This window comes from Leucoraja erinacea, chromosome 15 (assembly GCF_028641065.1).
Source record: "Leucoraja erinacea ecotype New England chromosome 15, Leri_hhj_1, whole genome shotgun sequence".
NCBI lineage: Eukaryota > Metazoa > Chordata > Chondrichthyes > Rajiformes > Rajidae > Leucoraja > Leucoraja erinaceus.
Genome location: NC_073391.1, coordinates 9,701,074 through 9,721,306, shown reverse-complemented (window position 1 = coordinate 9,721,306; position 20,233 = coordinate 9,701,074). Strand labels below are relative to the sequence as shown.

General features: G+C 41.6%; 1 protein-coding gene across 3 annotated transcripts in view; it reads left to right on the top strand.

Annotated features, from left to right (window-relative positions):
- Positions 1-20,233, top strand: part of jakmip3 (Janus kinase and microtubule interacting protein 3) — a 240,099-nt gene that overhangs the window by 129,537 nt on the left and 90,329 nt on the right. For all 3 annotated transcript variants that reach the window (XM_055646660.1, XM_055646662.1, XM_055646661.1), the window contains 6 exons: positions 2,234-2,365; positions 4,458-4,493; positions 10,865-10,924; positions 15,773-15,901; positions 17,677-17,805; positions 19,176-19,259. In XM_055646660.1, the coding sequence (XP_055502635.1) occupies positions 2,234-2,365; positions 4,458-4,493; positions 10,865-10,924; positions 15,773-15,901; positions 17,677-17,805; positions 19,176-19,259 (570 nt within the window). The remainder of the gene's footprint in view (positions 1-2,233; positions 2,366-4,457; positions 4,494-10,864; positions 10,925-15,772; positions 15,902-17,676; positions 17,806-19,175; positions 19,260-20,233) is intronic.

Here is a 20,233-nt window from a genome sequence, read left to right as displayed (position 1 = left end):
TTCAATTTAATTAATAAAGAGCTTTGTTGAAATCCCTCATTATTATGGATTTTCCTAATTTGTCTACATATATCTTACTCTAGCTCTCCCACCTAATTAATCTGTAGATTGCACCTATTGATGTGATTTATTCCTTATTATCTTTTACCTCTTATCTCAATCCACATGGAGTCTACTTTTGTATTCTTCACAGCTGTGTCCCTGTTTCTACCCTAATAAATATTGCTATTTCCCTTCCCTTTCTTCCGCAGTATCTTTGTTAGATATCGTAATCCCTGCAATGTTTCATTCTCAGGTGTTATTCCTCTTCATAATCCTTACTCTATCTGAGTTCTCCCAATGCGTGGTCTCTCCTTTACCTCGATGTTATTGTGCAACACCCTGTGTGTTGCTGAGCAGACAATTGTACATAAGCATTGAAACAACCTCATCCTTTAAGCAATTAAGCTGTCAGTTCCACATATTAATGAAGGGGTGAATAATGGATGGGAAAGGTTCAGAGGGATATGGGGAAAATTACGGCAAATGGGATTAGGTTAGATGAGGCATCTTGGTTGGCCAAAGGGGCTGTTTCTATGCTGTGTGACTATGACAAATAAAACTCAATGCTAATCTATGTGGAATTATAGACAATGCTCATTAAAGACTTGTGGTGTTAAAGCACTGGATCAGTCCGATTTAAACATATACTCTATGATAAGCCATTTTCACCTGGGTTCAATGCTCTCAGGATGAGTTTGTCATTAAATTCTAGAATCGAAGCCTATGATTTACGGTCCATTAATTTTATTGGAAAAGGTATCGAGAGCTGTGGGGATTGGAGTTGCTGGTGTGTTTTCCTTTTCACAAAGTAAGGGAGGATATTGATGGCAAGGGATCAACTAAAAGTGTGCTACTCAAATCTTACGGGACGGTTAGCCATTAGGTTAGAAGAAATCCTACTTAAAATGAGTTTCACCTTAAAAATAGGTGTCGATGCCACTGGTCTGCACCAGTGAGCTCTTCCTCATCAGCTGCTGGATGCAGTTACGGCTCACATTGTAGCCCCCCCCCCCCCCCCTCCCCACCACTGCCTTCTTCTCCCCGCTGTTACTGACTCCTTGACTCTGGGGAGATGGAAGGGGAGTGGTGGAGCGGACAAAACAATGGGTGACAGGAAGAAGCAGCAGTTGATGAGAGGGGAGGGAGCCCCATGGTGAGCCTGTGCATCCTGACGAAAGCGCTGTCGGCCAACAACGTGAGTCGCAACAACAGCCATGGCAACCAGATGGTGCGGAAGCTGGTGATGCATGGTTCGCTGTTCCACCTTGTGGAAGATGCTGGTGACATGGCCAGGAGTTGCTCTCCACTGCCTCCCTCGATATCACTCACCTTCCCAGTGTCGCACCGAGCCAGCGTGAGGCTTTTATATCTAAGAGGCAGACGGGAAGCCTTGCCATCCTCCCTTTGTAATAGCACAGGTCATTCTGGAAACGGGACCACCTAATGTGAACTGTTAACAAGTTCACAAGTTATAGGAGTAGCATTAGGCCATTCGGCCCATTGCATCTACTCTGCCATTCAATCATGGCTGATCTCTGCCTCCTAATCCCATTTTCCTGCCTCCTCCCCATAACCCTTGACACCCATTCTAATCAAGAATTTGTACATCTCTACCTTAAAAATATCCACTGACCGACTGACCAATTGTTCATGTAAGTGCGACTTTGCATAATTCTCCTATTATGCAAGTCAGGGAGTGCTTGTATTTGTTTATTTTTAAGGTAGGTTTTCATTTTTGTTGATGTCTTCAAAACATACCCAGATGTATAATTCATTCAGAGCTTAAGAGGGGTGGCAACGGAAACATATCCAGATTTCAAGGAGCGGCCCAACGCACATAAAAGAGGCAACATGAACATTGTTGCTTCACTTGTTACGAACACTGTGTAAATGCGATAATATATTTAATATAAATGCAACAATATATTTACCCTTCAGTAAAAAGTTATGCAGATTCTATTTTAAAAAGTGCATACAGTAGTTTTAAGAAAACCCTGCTGTTGAGTGATATCACTGCAGTATTTCCAATGTGTTCTGGATTCGTTGGGCTCATGATTTGTGATGTATTATTCGTAACAGTGAGACAATTGCCTTGTCAAAGAGGTTGGAAAGATGCAGAATGATTACGTTTTCAACATTTTTTTCCCAAATGCAGTTAAATGTTGCTCAGACTCTTTAATTCTCCATGCAGAAGGAGAGAGTGGGAGCTATACGACGACCAAGCTCTCTAAACGACCTGGACCAGAATCACGAAGAGAAAGAAATTGAGTTTCTTCGGATGCAAGTTATGGAACAACAAAACGTCATTGATGACCTTAGCAAGGTGGCATTTTAACTATTTTAAACGTAACCCTGATTTTTTTTTTTTTTTTTCAAAATTTGTTTTCCCTTGGCAAGTTTTAAATTTCAAGTTAGCAGCTACTTGCTGTCTGTGCAGTACCCGTAAACTGACATGCACCCCCTATTATTCTTCTACTGGGAAAGCTGTTGATTTAAGCTTTCCTAAGCAACTACATTGGTTTTGATAAGAATTTTATTTTGAGCATAGAGCAATTACCCAGAATTAAACGTTTCTGGTTAAATAAAATGATCATTCTCATTCAGACCAGGAGCTCACAGATTCAGAATCCAGTCTATGCAGAGTTTTCAAATCCCAGCATTGACTAAACTGTAATGTTCTCCATCTGAAAGCAAAATACAGTGACTGATGGAAATGCCATTGACCATATCTCCAAGTTAGAGGGAGGAAAAAAAGCAATTACTGTGCAGTAACTTTCAATGGAAGTTGTGCAAGCTAGGTTGTTGGAAAGGAATGGAACCTTAGAAGATCTGTTAGACGTTTATAAAATTATGAGAGGCACAGATAGAATAGGCAGTCAGATGGGACAGATTTTGTTAGGTGAATCCAAGATAGGTTCCCTGAAACAGTATGTGAACATTCTGACTCGAGGAGGGATCATTTTGGACACTTATGTTAGAAAACGAGCTTGACCAGGTGATTAGTGTTCTCCCATATAATCAGTGAACAAGCTCTTGACTAGAGGTGACAAAAGCCATGAGGTCAGAAGTGGTAGGAGCAGAATTAGGCAATTTGGCCCATCAAATCTGCTCCGCCATTCAATCATGGTGGATCTATCTCTCCGTCTCCATCCCCATTCTCCTGCTATCTCCCCATAACACCTGACACCCGTACTAATCGAGAATCTACCTATCTCTGCCTTAAAAATATCCATTATTTATCCTCCACAGCCTTCTGTGACAAACGATTCCACAGATTCACCACCCTCTGACTAAACAAATTCTTCCTCATCTCCTTTCTAAAGGAACGTTCGTCCTAGACTCTCCCACGAGTGGAAACATCCTCTCCACATCCACTCTATCCAAGCCTTTCACTATTTCACTGAAAGTGGACCAGTCTCCCATTCATCTTGTAGATTAGGTCCAGTGGGGAGATTCTTGGAAGTGAAGTGCAAAAATGTGGTGAGGAAGAATGAGAAGAGAGTAAAATTGATAAGACAGCCATCTCTTCAGTCTAGGCTGCATTGTGTTTGGATCCATGATGACTTGTTCATTAGAATCATGGCTTGTCAGCAATGTTGAGTAGGCTGTTCCACAAGTTGAAAGGGTTGAATGCTTTTGCGAAGTCACAAATGAACATGTACAGTTAGGATTGCCAACTTTCTCACTCCCAAATAAGGGACAAAAGGTCGAAATAAGGGACAAATTCCCGACGGCAATTCGTTGACCGACTCGGCTGTGGCTGGGTGAATGATGTTGGCCCAGGTGCTTGACTGCACACCAAGCCCAGCCGGCAGACCAGCTGAGGAGTGGGCGCAAAATCCGGCACCCCATCCAACTCATGAACCGATGATCAGCCTTGAAAACGAGGGGTGGTGGTGTGTCGGCGGTAAGCGAAGGTCCGAAGGTCAGACAGCTGGTCGGGCTACCGATCGATGGGGCCACGGGCGAGGCGCTGCTGCTGCATTCCATAGGCTGCACTATGTCAGGACGGGTGAGGCGGGGCCGGATGCAGCGCACCGACCCGACAGTCGCCTCGACCGGAGTAGTAGCAGTCAAATACGGGACAAGTGCGGTCCCGTATGGGTCAAACCAATTTAGCCCAATATATGGGACGCCCCGGCTAATACAGGACAGTTGGCAACCCTATGTACAATCCTCCCTACATTCTCCTATTTCTAAATTATCACTTGCTACTTAGCAACTCTTGTCAGAAATATACAATGTTTTATATATTGTCACTTGCTGAATGCATCCTTAATTGTACCAAAGGGAGACCAGTAAAACAGTAAGAAAGAACACTGTAAAAATATACCAATGTGCTAAATTTGCAACCCATTGCCTAACTTGCACTGCCATTATAAAAAATTCTTATCTGCAGTCTTTATTTTTATCAGGCTCTGGAGACAGCTGGCTATGTCAGGAGTGTCATAGTAAGTAGCACAATTCATATTGATGTACAGGGATGGGCAAAGTGTCACAGGCCTCCATTCCAATTATCTTCCTAAAAATAGTATGTATTCTGAGAGAGACACAAAATGCTGGAGTAACTCAGCAGGCAGGCAGCATCACTGGAGAGAAGGAATGGGTGAGGTTTCGGGTCTGAAGAAGGGTCTCGACCCGAAACTCCACCCATTCCTTCTTTCCAGAGGTGGTACTCCAGCATTTTGTGTCTATCTTCGATTTAAACCAGCGTCTGCTGTAATTTCCTACACCGTATTAAGTGTAATTTTTTCTATCCCAGTATGTATGAATTATTATTAACTAGGAGCGGGTGGTGCACAAGGTCCTGTTTATCTCTGGATATGCCCCTTCCAGCAGGACAAATGTAGCAAAACTGCAGTGAGTTTACTTGCAACAAGGAAAAATAATGGCCAAAGCAGAATTGTTTATTTCTGAATTTCTACAGATGAAAGATGCACCCCAGAGCTTTCAAAAAGACAGAGAGATTGGACAGGGAAATCACAATGTAGCCGACTTGTTCACCACATGATTAACACTGAGGTCAAACCCAAGATGCATGATCCATCAACAGTTTCCAAGGTTGGAGAAAGATAAGTCACGAATGTTCTCAATATGGCTCCCAAACCCATTTTATCTTACTTGTGTAGAGAATTATATGCTAAACATCAGTCCATGAGTTGTTCAGGATTGTAAAAGTTGACAATTCATTTGATATTCTTGGTCAGCTCACACAGTTTTATAAAATTACAGCAAAATGGACACTTACCAACTTCTACCGATGCGCTATAGAAAGCATTTTATCACGATGCATTACAGGTTGGTTTGGGAATAGCTCCAGCCATGACAACAAGAAATTGCAGAGAATTGTGTTCGCTGCCCAGACCAACCTCCCTTCCATTTACTCTATTTATACCTCACGCTGCCTCGGCAAGGCCAGCAGCATAATCAAAGACAAGTCGCACCCTGGCCACTCACTCTTCTCCCCTCTCCCATTGGGAAAAAGATATAGAAGTGTGAAAATGCACGCCTCCAGATTCAGAGACAGTTTTTTCCCAGCTGTTATCAGGCAACTGAACCATCCTCCCACAACCAGAGAGCAGTCCTGAACTAATAGCTACCTGATTGGTGACCGGCGGACTATCCTTGATCGGACTTTACTAGCTTTACCTTGGACGATACGTAATTCATGTTATTCCCTTCAACATGTATCAGTACACTGTGAGTGGCTAGATTGTAATCATGTATTGTCTTTCCGCTGACTGGTCAGCATGCAACAAAAGCCTTTCACTGTACGTTGGTACACATGACAATAAACTAAACTTAACTAAACTAAACTAAACTTGAATCACTAGCAGAGACCAAATAGTTTGATATAGACTCTTATGGTTTGGTCTCATGAAAAGAACTGGCTTGAAAACCTCACTTATAAACTATCTGCTTTATTTTCATTATTGTTTGGTGGCACATCTCTACTAAGACCATAGCTTTGCAGTGAGTGACACGATAATTCCTTCCGAATAACTTTCAAGTGACACAATAATTCTCAAATGTTCGGTTCAGTAATAATTTCCGATCTATAATTGATCTAGATTAACTGTGCACATTGAATGTTGAACATTAATTTTCTGGCAACTGATGGTCTGCCCACCCCTATAATCCGGACAATATATCGAGAGCTCAGTTGAAATTCCATGGGCGGCCACAGGCGGTGTTGCGAATGGCAAGTGCTCTTTCCGGTCGTGCCCCTCTGTCAAGAAAGAATCAACTGTGCGCTCAATCTTCCCTGCTAACTGTTTCGCAAAGGCAATACAGTAACCCCTCGTTTTACCAACCCCCTTACAACAGATGTCAGATTTAGCGGACTGACCTGCCGACCCATCCCGGGCTCCCGCCGTCTCCCCGGCCGTTTGTACCCCCGGCTTCCGACCCCACTCCCGACTCGCAAGTTGCACCAGCGAGCCCTTCTTCACCCACCGACAGGACACAAAGTGCTGGAGTAATTCAGCGGGTCAGGATCTCTGGAGAACACGGACAGATGACATCGGGACCCTTCCTCAGACTGATTTTGTTGGCTGGAGGGGACAGCAACTCCAGCACTTCATGTCTCAGTGTGCCCCCTCGGACACCGTGGGGCTCCCTTTCCACTCACCTGCTGTCGGTGTCAAGGTGCAGTATATTGGCAACTCTGGGGGAGAAGGAGGAGGTGACAGCGGCGGTGGTCGGGGAGGAGGCGAGGGGAGCTGGAGGGGACAGCCCTGGCTTCTGACCTACAGGTCACCGCATCCTCCACCCTCCTCACTCCTCCACAAGGGAAATCAGTGTTCAACCTGTATTAAATGTGTGTAAAAACTTGAATATTAAGAGAAGGCATCCATCAGCCCTACAAATCTATGCCATTCCTCTAAACAATCCCAGCAATCGCTCTCTCCCACTTATAACCCTGCATTCTCTTTAAATGCCCATTTACCCCATCTCGCTCCCCCTGCCATCCACTTACTCCAGGGGCAATTTACAGTCGCTAATTTACAGAGGCTAAACATGAAACATTTTGATGGGATGAGACAGTAACCTGAAGCACGTGGGGGAAGGTCACAGTGTGACGGTGAAAACATGCAAATCTTTTGCAGACTGCTCTGGAGGTCAGAATCAAAACCAGTTCGATGGAGCAAAGGGACAGATGTACTTGCTGCAGCGCAACTGTGCCACCAATTAGGAAATATCTCAAATTGTCTCAGGGTTTTAGAAAAGAAGAAACATGCTCAATTATGGAAATCACAAATACAGCCATTGCCCGGAGTACTCGGTGAACTCTTGACTGTTGCCACTTCCCCATCTATGTGCCGGAAAGTTAAGGATCTACTCAAGTTCACATCTTAGCGTGGAAGTCTTGAATTTATTGACATTTTGTAAGCTTATTCCGGCCATGAACGTAGTGCAAAGTTACAGCAATTTCTAGCTGTGGAATTTACAACGTCTACTGGATTAGAGCTGTCTCTGGAAGGACACGTTGATTCATTTCAATGGGGAGGTCAGCTCGTATAGTCCAGATTAAGTTAATTTTGTCACAAAGTCCTGGAGTAATTCAGCGGGTTAGGCAGCTGCCCCTCTGAGTTACTCCAGCAATTTGTGATTTTTGTTGTAAATTCCTTTTTTCTCTAAGTTAACTTTTTAAACATTTACATTTTTTTGTGTGTTTTCCTTTTCTTATTTTCTTTTACATTTTTATTATTTATTGTAATATGTTGATGAGTTTCTGATTGCTTTTAAATCTCCACTATTCAAACCTTTTGACAGGATGATGAACCATTCCTGTCAGATTGTTTCAGTTGTTTTGTGACTAGGTGTTGCTCCAGGTAACATGTGAAGTAACTGAAGGCCCTGTTGCTGTACAGCATCACACCAGTCTAATCAAATTGGGTTTATGTTGGTTGAATCATCCAAGATAAATGCAGAGTAAAGGGCCTGTCCCACTTTCCCGAGTTATTCATGAACTCTCCTGAGTTAATCACGAATTCTCCCGAGTTTTCAAACTTACAGAATGTTCGTAACGAGTCTGTAGGAGGCCGTAAAAGAGTCAGTGGATATATCGTAGCGGCTCGTTATGCCAGCCGTAGGTACTCGGGGCATCAGGTAAGTCGGGAGGTTTTTTCAGCGATGAAAAATGTCCACGAGTAACAAAATAATCCCGAGTACCTAAGGCTGGCATAATGAGCCGCTACAATATATCCACGGACTCCTACGGACTCGTTACGAATATTCTGCGAGTTTGAAAACTCGGGAGAATTCGTGAATAACTCAGGAAAGTGGGACAGGCTCTTTAGCATGGAGGTCCAAGACTGAACATTGATCATAAATTCTGCTTCAATGAGTCCCTACTGTGTTAAAGTGTCTCTGCAGCACAATGAGCTTGTCTGTCTGCTTTAAACCCATTCGAAGTATATATGACGAAATGTTTAAAAATAATAATTATTTAAAAGAAGATATATAAAAGATTCTTTGTACTTGGGTTCAGTCTCCAGGTTCCAGTCACAAATATAATGCAACTCAATAATTCACATCCATCCATGAAGTCCATACAGGGGAAATATCAATGAAATCTCATGCAATATTTCTCTCCTAAATCCAGTTAGATTTTTTAGTCTGTTCTCTGACTATAGAGATTATTTTCACTCGAAGAAGAAAGTTACAAAGCCAAGCATGCATTCATTTAGAAAAGTGTTTTTTTTTTTTAGCATTTCAGGTCCTTTGTACTCTTGGGTATTACTAGGTACAACCATGTCCATTTTTAAGAGATTGATGGAAAGCAATGTTAAATAAACCATGCCCTTACAATCTGAGTTTTAATATTCATACTCATGAAGAGTCCAAAAAAGATAACACCTGCAAGCAAAAAATGGCATGATTCTAGTTCATCCATAAATGATTTAATTAATATTATACCCTAGCTATCAGTTTTTTTATATCAATTTTCTCACAGTATCATCTTATTCATTGACCTCTGTCCAGACTCAGCATCATTTCCATATTCCCAATAATGCAAGCTTCCCTTCAAATTATATATATTTCACTCGGTGCATAAGTGATAGGAGCAGAATTAGGTCATTCGGCCCATCAAGTCTGCTCTGCCATTCACTCATGAATGATCTATCTCTCCCTCCTAACCCCATTCTCCTGCTATCTCCCCATAACACTTGACACCCGTACTAATCAAGAATCTATCTATCTGCCTTAAAAAATATCCACTGATATGGCCTCCACAGCCTTCTGTGGCAGTGAATTCCACAGATTCACCACCGTCTGACTAATTAAATTCCTCCTCATCCTCTTCCTAAAGGAACGTCCTTTAATTCTGAGGCTATGACCTCAGGTCCTGGACTCTCCCACTAGTGGAAACATCCTCTCCACATACACTCTCTGCAGACCTTTCACTATTTGGTAAGTTTCAATGAGGTCCCCGATCATTCTTTTAAATTCTAGCGAGTGGAGGCCCAGTACCATCAAAGGCTCATCATATGTTAACCCACTCATTCCTGGGATCATTCTCACAAACCTTCTCTGGACCCTCTCCAGCGCCAGCACATCCTTCCTCAGATATGGGGACCAAAATTGCTGACAATACTCCATATGCGGTCTGACCAGGTAGAGCCTCAGCATTACATCCCTGGTTTTGTATTCTAATGTTTTTTATTTATTTATTTATTAGTTATTTATTTTGGACAGAATAAAAGAATAAAAAGCAAATGTGAAACAGCATACAAAAAACAAAACACAAATATTTATAAAGTGTCATAAACAATATCTATAAATAAATGAAATCATATGTGTCCGAAAAGGAGCAGGAAGAAGCCAAAGCTTATTAATTCCCACCCCTTATTCAACTGCTTGTAATTATCTCATACAAATTTAGCAGCTATATGTACACCAGATGTACACAAGCCACTATATGTACACCAAATTATTTACATTTGAACACTAATCAAATATTTACAAAGCCATACAAAAAAGAAAAAAAGAAAAAGAAAAAGAAAAGAAAAACCCCGCAAATATTATACAGTATCTTAGTCATATATACAACCCATCACTCTATAATCACCCTTCCCAATACAATCAGTATAACAAATACAACAATCATCTATCCTCATCCCAATATCCTTTTAAACAAGTGTTTTTGTACATAAATGTACAACAAATGTTCTCAAAATAAATCTCAACATATGTGCATTTAATCTAAGCTCTGTATTTAAAGAGACTGAAACTAATGATTTTTCAGTATAAAATATATTTACTGCATTTATGAGCTTGGTGTCAACTGGATGGTCCCAATTAAATACATTTGAATTCAATATCACATTTGAAGCCTAGATGTAAATTTGAATGGGTCCAGTTATACAGGTTTTCCAGCTTCCAGTTTTCATTGTTTTGGACCATCAGGTAAAATAACCTGGACATGGATGTTGGTGAGCCCATGCCTGCTCCTGCTGTCCCAGCTGATACTTTCATTAGCAAGAATAAGCTTTAAAAAATGGGTTTTAAACAGAAGAAACATTACAAGAAAAATTAGATTGAATGAACAAGTTTCGGAGTTAAATAATGTTTAATGAGATATGATTTGTAACATCATAACTGAAAAATATCAAATTAAATTTTGCTGGCTTTTTAACATTTAAAATACAAATATTTTAAATCTCAATGAAAGTCAATGTACCTAAAAAAACTGCTTAGGATATTGTGATTTCAATAGTCCATTCATTAATGTGATTAAATACCAATTTACTTCACACTGTAGCATACATATTTCACCACTCTTTGTTAAGACACATCCTTTTTGTTTTGCTAACAGGATCGGGATAAGCTTCTGCATTACAGAAAACAAAAGAAGAAAGTTACAAAGGCAAGCAAGGTGACACCTAAAGTTCCATCGCTCATTCCAAATTGAGGAAGAGATCTATTCTGGTTTTCAGAAACAATAGAAACATAGAAAATAGGTGCAGGAGTAGGCCAGTCGGTCCTTCGAGCAGTTCATCGTGATCATGGATGATCATCCAAAATCAGTACCCGGTTCCTGCTTTTTCCTCATCTCCCTTGATTCCTTTAGCTCTAAGAGCTAAATCTAAAGGGCCTGTCCCACGACAAAACTGGAAGCGGGGGCGGTCCCACCAGCATGCGCCTGCATGCGGCGAGCACCACCAAACCAGAAGTGGGGGCCGCGCGGAGGCTGAGTGAGTGACGTGAAGTTTGAGCGAAGTCCGCGCATGACGTACGGCGTCAAGACGCTGCGTACGGCGTCAAGACGCTGCGTATGGTGTCGAGAAGCTGCGCACGTTTGTCGAGGCTTTGCGTACGGCGTCGAGGCGGCTGCGGGCCGGCAGGCCGTTGCCGCGCTGAATTCTTGAACACGGTCAGATTTTTGGAGCCGATGTCGGGACCAGCTTCGCACAACTCCATACGGCTCCGGCGATCGAAGTGGGACCGGCCCAGCGAAACCGTACGGCTCAAGCGACCACGTTGGGTAGCGCTTGCCGCATGGAGTCGCATGCTCGTGGGACAGGCCCTTAACTCTCTTGAAAACATCTAATGAATTGGCCTCCACTGCCTTCTGTGGCAGCGAATTCCACAGATTCACAACTCTCTGGGTGCAAAAGTTCTTCCTCATCTCGGTCCTAAATGGCCCACCCTTTATTCTTAACCTGTGACCCCTGGTCCTGGACTCCCCAAAATCGGGAACATTTTTCCTGCATCTAGCCTTTTATATGTTTCCATAAGATATCCTCTCATCCTTCTATATTCCAGTGAATACAAACCCAGTCGACCCATTTTTTCAACATATGTCAGTCCTGCCATCCCGCGAATCCTAATGGCAGACCTATCCAACCGGTTCAAATAAAATTAAGTGCTCACCTTTTATGGACAATTTAGGAGATACGTTTTTGTCTCTTCACAGAGTCTCTTGAAGATGTTACATTACATCAACTTCCCTTGATGGAAAAATATGCAGTTCTAGAAATCTGATACAAATGCAGAAATCGCAGGAAGTATTTAGCACAACAAGCAAAAAAAAGAACAGAGTCAATGTTTAAAGCCAATGACCTTGTGTGGAAGAATCATTGACCTGAAATGTTGACTCCATCTTTCTTTTCCCTGATTCAATTTTCCCGATGGCCTATCGACTGCGGGAATTGCCTGCCCATAATATATATATTGAAATAAACTCCTGCAGTGTGTGGCCGGGGACAGAGATAACTGAGGAAAAGGGTTGAGATAAAATGTTACAACGTTCACATGTCTTTCTTAAACCCAGAGCCAAAAAAATCATTCTCACATGGAATTAGTAAAATCTGTATCATTAAAGCAGATGAGACAGCAGCTATAATTTAAAAATCAGAAAGTAACCGTGTTGGTTTCCTTTCACAGAATAAATATACTTGAATATTTGTTTCCACCCCGTTCTTCCCTGGTGCCTGTGATTTGTCTGGTTTTGAATCATATGTATTTTTCATTCATGCTTGACCCTGTTACTCACTCATATGCAACAGAATCAGCGGAAACTAAAATGAAAAAATGTTAATGGGGAAATAGTTCAGTGACAAAAAGCCGAGGGAACCTCTAATGTTATTTTTATCTGCAATATATTTCTAATTTTTGCGTTCAAACAAAGGAAGATATTTAAGTGAAGGAAAGAACTGCAGATGCTTGTTTAAACCAAAGCTGGAGTAACTTAGACATCATCTCTGGAGAAAAGGAATAGATGACGTTTCGGGTCGAAACCCTCTTCAGACTGAGAGTCAGGAGAAAGAGAAACAAGAGATATAGACTGTAATGTGGAGATATTATAGTTCTAGTTCAAGTTCAAAGTTACATTTATTATCACATGCACCAATTGGTACAGTGAGATTTGAGTTACCATACAACCATACAAATAAAAAGATCACAATACACGATAGAGTTTAACATGAACATCCCCCACAGCGGAATCAACCTTCCCACTGTGAGGGAAGGCAATAAAGTTCAGTCATCTTCCTCTTTGTTCACCCGTGGTCGAAGCCTTTGAGCCCTCCGCAGTCGCCGCTACGGCGGCCCGATGTACCGGCCCTCTTGCCGGGATGATTGGAACTCCTGCGTCGGAACGGAGGAACACATTCGCGGTTTGGTGTTTCCGAATCGGCCGCTTCCTACTGGAGACCGCGGCTTCCGAAGTCCATAGGCTGAGCTGGGCGGAGCTCCAACACTGGTGACCCCCCAGCAAGGGATCCCAGACCTCCACGATGTTAAAGTCACCCCAGCCCGCAGCGAGAAGCTCCGCAAATCACAGCTCTATGGTGTTAAAGTCAGCAGGCCCAACACTCCGGAGCTCCAACATCGCTCCGCGATGATAATTCAGTGCTGCGCCGCCGCTGAAACTCTGGCTGGTCTCCGGTAGGGAAGGCCACGCCAATCCAGTTGTGAAAGGGTGAAAGGACTAACAGCTGCTGGCGAGGCTGCCACTACGATGGTGCCACCCGATGGACAATCAAACAAATGAATGAAAGATATGCAACAAAGATATAGAACAAATGAATGAAAGATATGTGAGAAAGTAATGATGATAAAGGAATCAGGCCATAGTCAGCTGTGTGCTAGGTGAAAACGAGTAGACAATGAGATTCAACAAGACGACTTTGAAGCTAGTCGACTTGGCTGGGGGAGAGATGTAGAGAGAGGGGAAGCAGGAGTTAATTGGTTAGAGAAATCATTCTCATGCCACTGGGCTGTAAGCTGCCCAAACGAAATATTAGATGCTGTTCCTCCAATTTGCATTTGGCCTCACTCTGACAATGGAGGAGACCTTAGACAGAAAGGTCAGTGTGGGAATGGGAAAGGGAATTACAGTGTTTGGCAACCGGCAGATCTATATGCAATGATCTTTTCATTGCAGCCAGCTTTGCCGCATAAATCCATATGAAATGTTTATAAAATCTTGCCAGCGTACAAAATTTATTGAATTACTTCCACCAGAAGATCTGATCTATATCTATCTAGTCTATCTCGTGAACTACCAAATCAACAACAAGCGACCAAGGAAATGGGCAGTTGCCATTGAAAATACAAGTCAAATGAACACACGCACAGGCGTCTTCGTTCTGTTTTGGAGTAATGTGCAATCGACATCGACAATTGGGAAACCAATGCCAAGGACAGGAACCATCTGGCGAACCATCATCCAAGAAGGAACAGCGACCTTCGAATCCAAGAGATGCGCAAAATTAGAAGAAAAGAGCAGAAAACGGAAAAAGAGGCAGCAACTATCAAAGCTCAATCTGCCATCTGGAATTGCCTGTCCTGAATGTCGAATAACTTTTAAAGCCAGGATTGGACTCATAAACCACCTGAGAGTCCATAAAAACAACAGAACGTAGACCATCATCCTCGTCTCGAGGGATTGCCATGACGACAAATCCTATGGTTAGAGATGTTAGGAATATTCAAAAGATAGACATAAAATGTTGGAATAACTCAATGGGACAAGCAGCATCTCTCTAGAGAAGAAATGTGTGACGTTTCAGGTTGAGAGCCTTCTTCAGACTGAGAGTCAGGGAAGAGGGAGTCAAGAAATATGGAAGGGTAAGGTTAAACAACAGATCAAAGCAGATGGTGATAAGAAAATGCAGAATGGTTCATTGTTAGCTGAGGGGAAGCTGACAACGAGGCGTACATTCAGCTATATTTACTCAGGGGGACAGAAGAACCATTTGTGGTACTAGGATGGGGGAAAGGACAGAGAGAGAAGGAGAGCAAGGGTTATTTGAAGTTAGAGAAATCAATATTGATGCCACGGGGTTGTAAGCTGCCCAAACGAAATTTGAAGTGCTGTTCCTCCAATTTGGATTGGGCCTCACTCTGACAGTGGAGGAGGCACAGGACCAAAAGGTCAGTATGAGAATGGGTGGGGGAATTAAAGTGCTTAGCTTTGGGAGATCACGTAGGCACAGGTGGACTAGGCGGAGGTGTTCAGCAAAACAATCGCCTAGCCTGCGCTTATGCTGACTCCCTTTGGAAATAAAAGTCATCATTTTGAAGTTGTTACAGTCTTAATGTTTCTAAAGGAGGATCATGAGAATCACCACTAATATATCCTTACCCCAAACAAAGATAGTTATTTAAGTGTTTAACATAGATGTGTTCATAGTTTGCTTTCCCATATAAGTCAACATGAACTAATATAATAATGTTGGCACCAAAGCACCAGCATCCAAATTTCACTGGATTGCTTCCACCAGAAGATTGATATAGACTTATCCAGTCCATATCCTGAAACATGAAATCAAACAGTAAATAGTAATAAAGATGTCATCCAAGATTACTACTTAAAGCAGGAATCTTGAGAGTCACGAGGAGTTTAACACTTGTTGAAGTAAAGGCCCTGTCCCACGATGTGAAATTTACCCAAGGCTCTCCCAAGTTTTAAAAAAAATCAAACTCATGGTAAGTACGTAGAATGTACGTAGCGGGTACGTCGGAGCTCGTGGATGTCTCGTAGCGGCTCGTAATGCTAACGGCAGGTACTCGGGAAACGCGGAAACTTGTGAAGATTTTTCAACAGTGTGAAAAATTTCCAATAGTAAAAATACCACGCGTTTGATTTTTTTTAAACTCGGGAGAGCTCTTGGGTAAATTCGCATCGTAGGACAGGGGCTTTAGATGCTGATTAAAGATTATTGAAATACCATTACACATGCTGAACGTTTTAATTTTTTTTTTTTTTAATTTACAGAAGCCTGTTGTGGAAACATTTTTCGGGTATGATGAAGAAGCTTCACTTGATTCAGATGGTTCATCTATTTCATACCAGACAGACAAGACAGATCAAACTCCTTGTACACCTGAAGATGATCTTGATGAGGTAACAAAAATTAGATTCTTATTTTTTTGTCGTCATTGAAAACAACTTTTAATTGTTTGCAACTGGCACTTATCAAGTACTTATTTTCACCTACATTATTTTATACATTTTTAACATGTTTGAAAAATTGCTTATTCAGTTGAATGGTTTGAAATGCAACCATTATTTTGATCAATATATCTATTGTTTTATATCATTATTATCATACTTTTGAAATGTTTTGAGGGAATGCGAAATTCCAGTACATCCTGAATAATGTATTACTAAATATAAACTAATAAACTTTGTGGGTGTACTAGTCCTGGGCATTTGAACCAGTTTGTCTCAATCTTGTTCTACCCTTCTAGTTACTCAAACCTCCATCCTCCACACGCCCATCTTTAGTTCCTATCACTTCCCACTCACCATTTCCTCTTCCAACCACACAATCCTATGTCCCAAGGACCTATATGATGCCAACTAAAATTGCACAGTGGGCATTTAATATTCATTGAAAATGGGCAAAGAAGCCAAAAATCCCAACGAGTGTGGTCAGGGTTTACATATTTCAGTACAGGGTTCATTTGCAGTTTATAATAACAGGTCAGTGCGAGGTTGTAGCCAGGTTTTGCCATGGATTCTAATTGCAGTAGTTCTAATTCTGTACAGTGTGTCTCTGTGGGAGTGCAGTTCCTGGAGAGTGGTCAGTATGTTGGTACAAGCAGATTGTATTCAACTGGGTCTCAAAGAAACCAATGTTTTTTTTGGCTTCAGCCCTCACTCCCATGCCATTCTTTTTATCGTTACCTGCCCTCCCCTTTGCTAGGGTGCGGGATTATTGCTGATGTGTGGCTCCCATTCAGCTGCCCCGACTGCTGACTTTCATACATTCACTAATTCACTGTTCATCTGCCTGTTCTCTTTGACTCCCTTGGTTCTCATCACTGCATTTTAGCTTACAATGCCCACAAACAACGTGCTTGCTTTATCCAATTCGTGCTGTATCAATTAATACATTTGTATAATAAAAATCTTTAAATGTACATAAAGACCTTAAGGTGTATCTTGATTCTATATGATGGTATAAAATGTTTAGTTTAGTTTAGTTTATTGTCACGTGTACCGAGGTTCAAATGTAAAGTTGCAGTGTTGTGATTACTTATTACCACACATTTTACATTATCACAAGGTCAAGATTTACTGCCGATCATGCCACTGATATATGATGTAAACAGTTGCACATATTTAAGATGTTCTTTAATCTAAATGCTAATGTGGAGTCAAAAACTCTAAAATAGATATTTCACAATCCTTGATTTGATTTGCTTGTGTTCACCTTCCATTTTGTCAGGAAAGAATTTGACCATATATGTATGGTGAGACCTTTGACAATGCCTTATGGAAACTAGTGCCTTTAAACTACATGGTTGTACTGCAGGATGGCACATCATTTCCAATGTAGAAACATTTCAACACAGCTAATGCCATCATTAAAATGGTTGATGTGTAGGTTTGTTTCCTGTTCTTTTGAAAAGACCTTACCAGCTGCTGGTGAATTGTATTCTGCATGAAACATAAAACTTCCACCGGAAAATAATTAAATTAACATGGTCAGTTTTATAGCAGTTTAAAAATTTTGTAGTGGCTGATAATTGAAGACATTCCTGTTTACGATCTGGTCTGTTTTACTTAAACTACAATATAACATATATTATCTAAACAGTATAAGCATGTGAGATGATTGAGATGACAGATTACTCAAACTGTAGAATGTGTTCCTCACGTGTTGTGTTTAGGGAATGGCAAAAGAAGAGACAGAACTTCGCTTTCGACAGCTGACCATGGAGTATCAGGCTTTACAGAGGGCCTATGCTTTGCTACAGGAACAAGTCGGTGGAACTTTAGATGCTGAAAGAGAAGTGAAGGTACTGCTAGAAATTATGAAAAGACAGAATGCTGGAAATACTGTAAATATGACATAAATAGAGAAATTACTGGGAAACCCCCTCCCATCGATGAAAACAAATCGTAGAAGGTCTTATCTCCATCATGAGACTCATCTGGTCTATTGGAGACAATTCCATATCACTTTCTTTTAAATATTTCTCTTTAACTGGTTTAGTTCTGTGGTGCTCCATAATAGATGAATAAAATAGTAGTGTTGGTGGTGAGAGTCAGGTACGGTAGTGGCATTAATGAGGTTTTTGGATAGACACACATGGATATACGGGAGAATGGAGGGATATGGATTACGTGCTGGCAGATAAGAGTTGGCCATGACATTATGTTCAGCATGACATTGGAGGCTGAAGGGCCTGTTCCTGTGCTATGCTGTTCTATGTTCTAAAAGACAACATGATATTAAGTGCCTTTAAAGTTGGTTCTTATCTGACTGTATAATTAAACTTAGTTTAGTTTAGTTTTAGTTTTAGTTCAGAGAGTTTAGTTTTGCCCACCGCATCCGTGCTGACCAGCGATCCCCGCACATTAACATTCCCCTACACACACTAGGGACAATTTACAATTATACTGAAGCCAATTAACCTACAAACCTGTACGTCTTTGGAGTGCGGGAGGAAACTAAAGAAAGCCCACGCAGGTCACAGGAAGCACGTAGAAACTCCGTACAGACAACAACCTTAGTCAGGATCGAACTCGGGTCTCTGGCCAGTAAGGCAGCAACTCTATAGCTGAACCACTGTGTCAACCTTTTAAGTTTTGGTCACATGGTGGAGATGTTCACCTCTAATTTTTTTAAATGATATTTATATACAGATTAATCCATTATCATAAGCACCGAGGTGCAATGAAATTTCTTGTTTGCATGCCGTTCATATTCAAGGGTGCTATATTCATGTGAATGAATTGAAAGGTGTAGCTTTTGTGGGGAATGTGTCAGGCAGGAATTGTCTGATTTATGTGGTAGAGGAGTTCTACATGCTGAATGAGGAATTGGAAGCTGATATGGAGAATGCCTGTAATGTGGTTACATTGATGACAAAGGGAGGGGCACAGAATATGGATGGAGCAAGAATCTGGAATTGTAGCTTTGATTGGGAATGTGTTCGAGAACGAGCTCAATGTTTTAAATCAGCAAAGGCAAGAAACAATGACTGGTGTGGAGAGTGAGGGAAAATGATTGACCATGGATATTGACACTGGGATAAAAATAAAATGGGTGGGAGAATTAATCACCCTTTCCAGCTGAAGCCAGAAGAGTTTATGGCCATTCTATTAATGATGATTGCAATGAACAATTTTTCACCTTTTTTCACTTTCATTTTCTTCCTTTTAGACTCGTGAGCAACTTCAGGCAGAAAACCAACGATATCAGACTAAAATTGAAGACTTGGAGAAGGCTCTGGCACAACAGGGGCAGGTAAGCATTAGATGCCTGATGTATAACATCCTGGACAAGGAAGAAGCCTAACATGAGTTATGTACTTTAAGATACAGGAGCATCACAGGCTTCCTAAAACCAATTTATGAAACCACAATGAGATTATAGCAAATTAGATTGAGAAAAGTTTAAGAGGCAAACATGTCAGTGCACATTTGATCCTGGCAGATGGTTTCATGGAGAACTTTAAAAATCTGTAGCCAGAAGAAGGCATTCCTGCAATGCTACACAAGATGAGGGTGGCACGGTGGCGCAGTAGTAGAGTTCCTGCCATACAGTGCCAGAGACCCAGGTTCGATCCTGACTACGAGTGCTGTCTGTACAGAGTTATTGTGTGGGTTTCCCCTGGGCGCTCCAGTTTCCTCCCACACTCCAAAAACATACAGGTTTGTAGGTTAATTGGCGTCAGTAAAAATTGTAAATTGTCCCTAGTGTGTAGAACAGTGCTAGTCGGTGCGGACTCGGTGGGCCGAAGGGCCTGTTTCCGCACTGTATCTCTAAAAACTAAGGCTAAATTCCAAAACAAGTTGTCTTGGGCTTTTGGCTTGGTTCATTTTCACACTTCAAAGTGGGATTAATAGCTGGTTGCATGTAGTCAAATGATGCTCTTTTAAAACATGGCTGATGGCACCCATGTGGAACACAATCAATGAAGTTGGACACCATGTGACCAACGCCATCTGACAACCAGAAGTCCCACTGAACAAGACAATGAACAGACCTGGAGTAGTCCTACAATGAGCATCTTGCAGAGTGTCCACAATGATGATGGTGAGTTGTGCTTTACATACATTGTGGAGCAGTGAAGATTGGATTACATAAAATACAAAGAAAAAAGCAGAGACGTTAAAGGAGGGAAAAGATGATGCAGACAATGCAAGAGAAATGATGCACATTGCTGACCAGGATCCCCCATTTGGTGCTGTCAGCCCACCCAACTAAATGCTGGATGC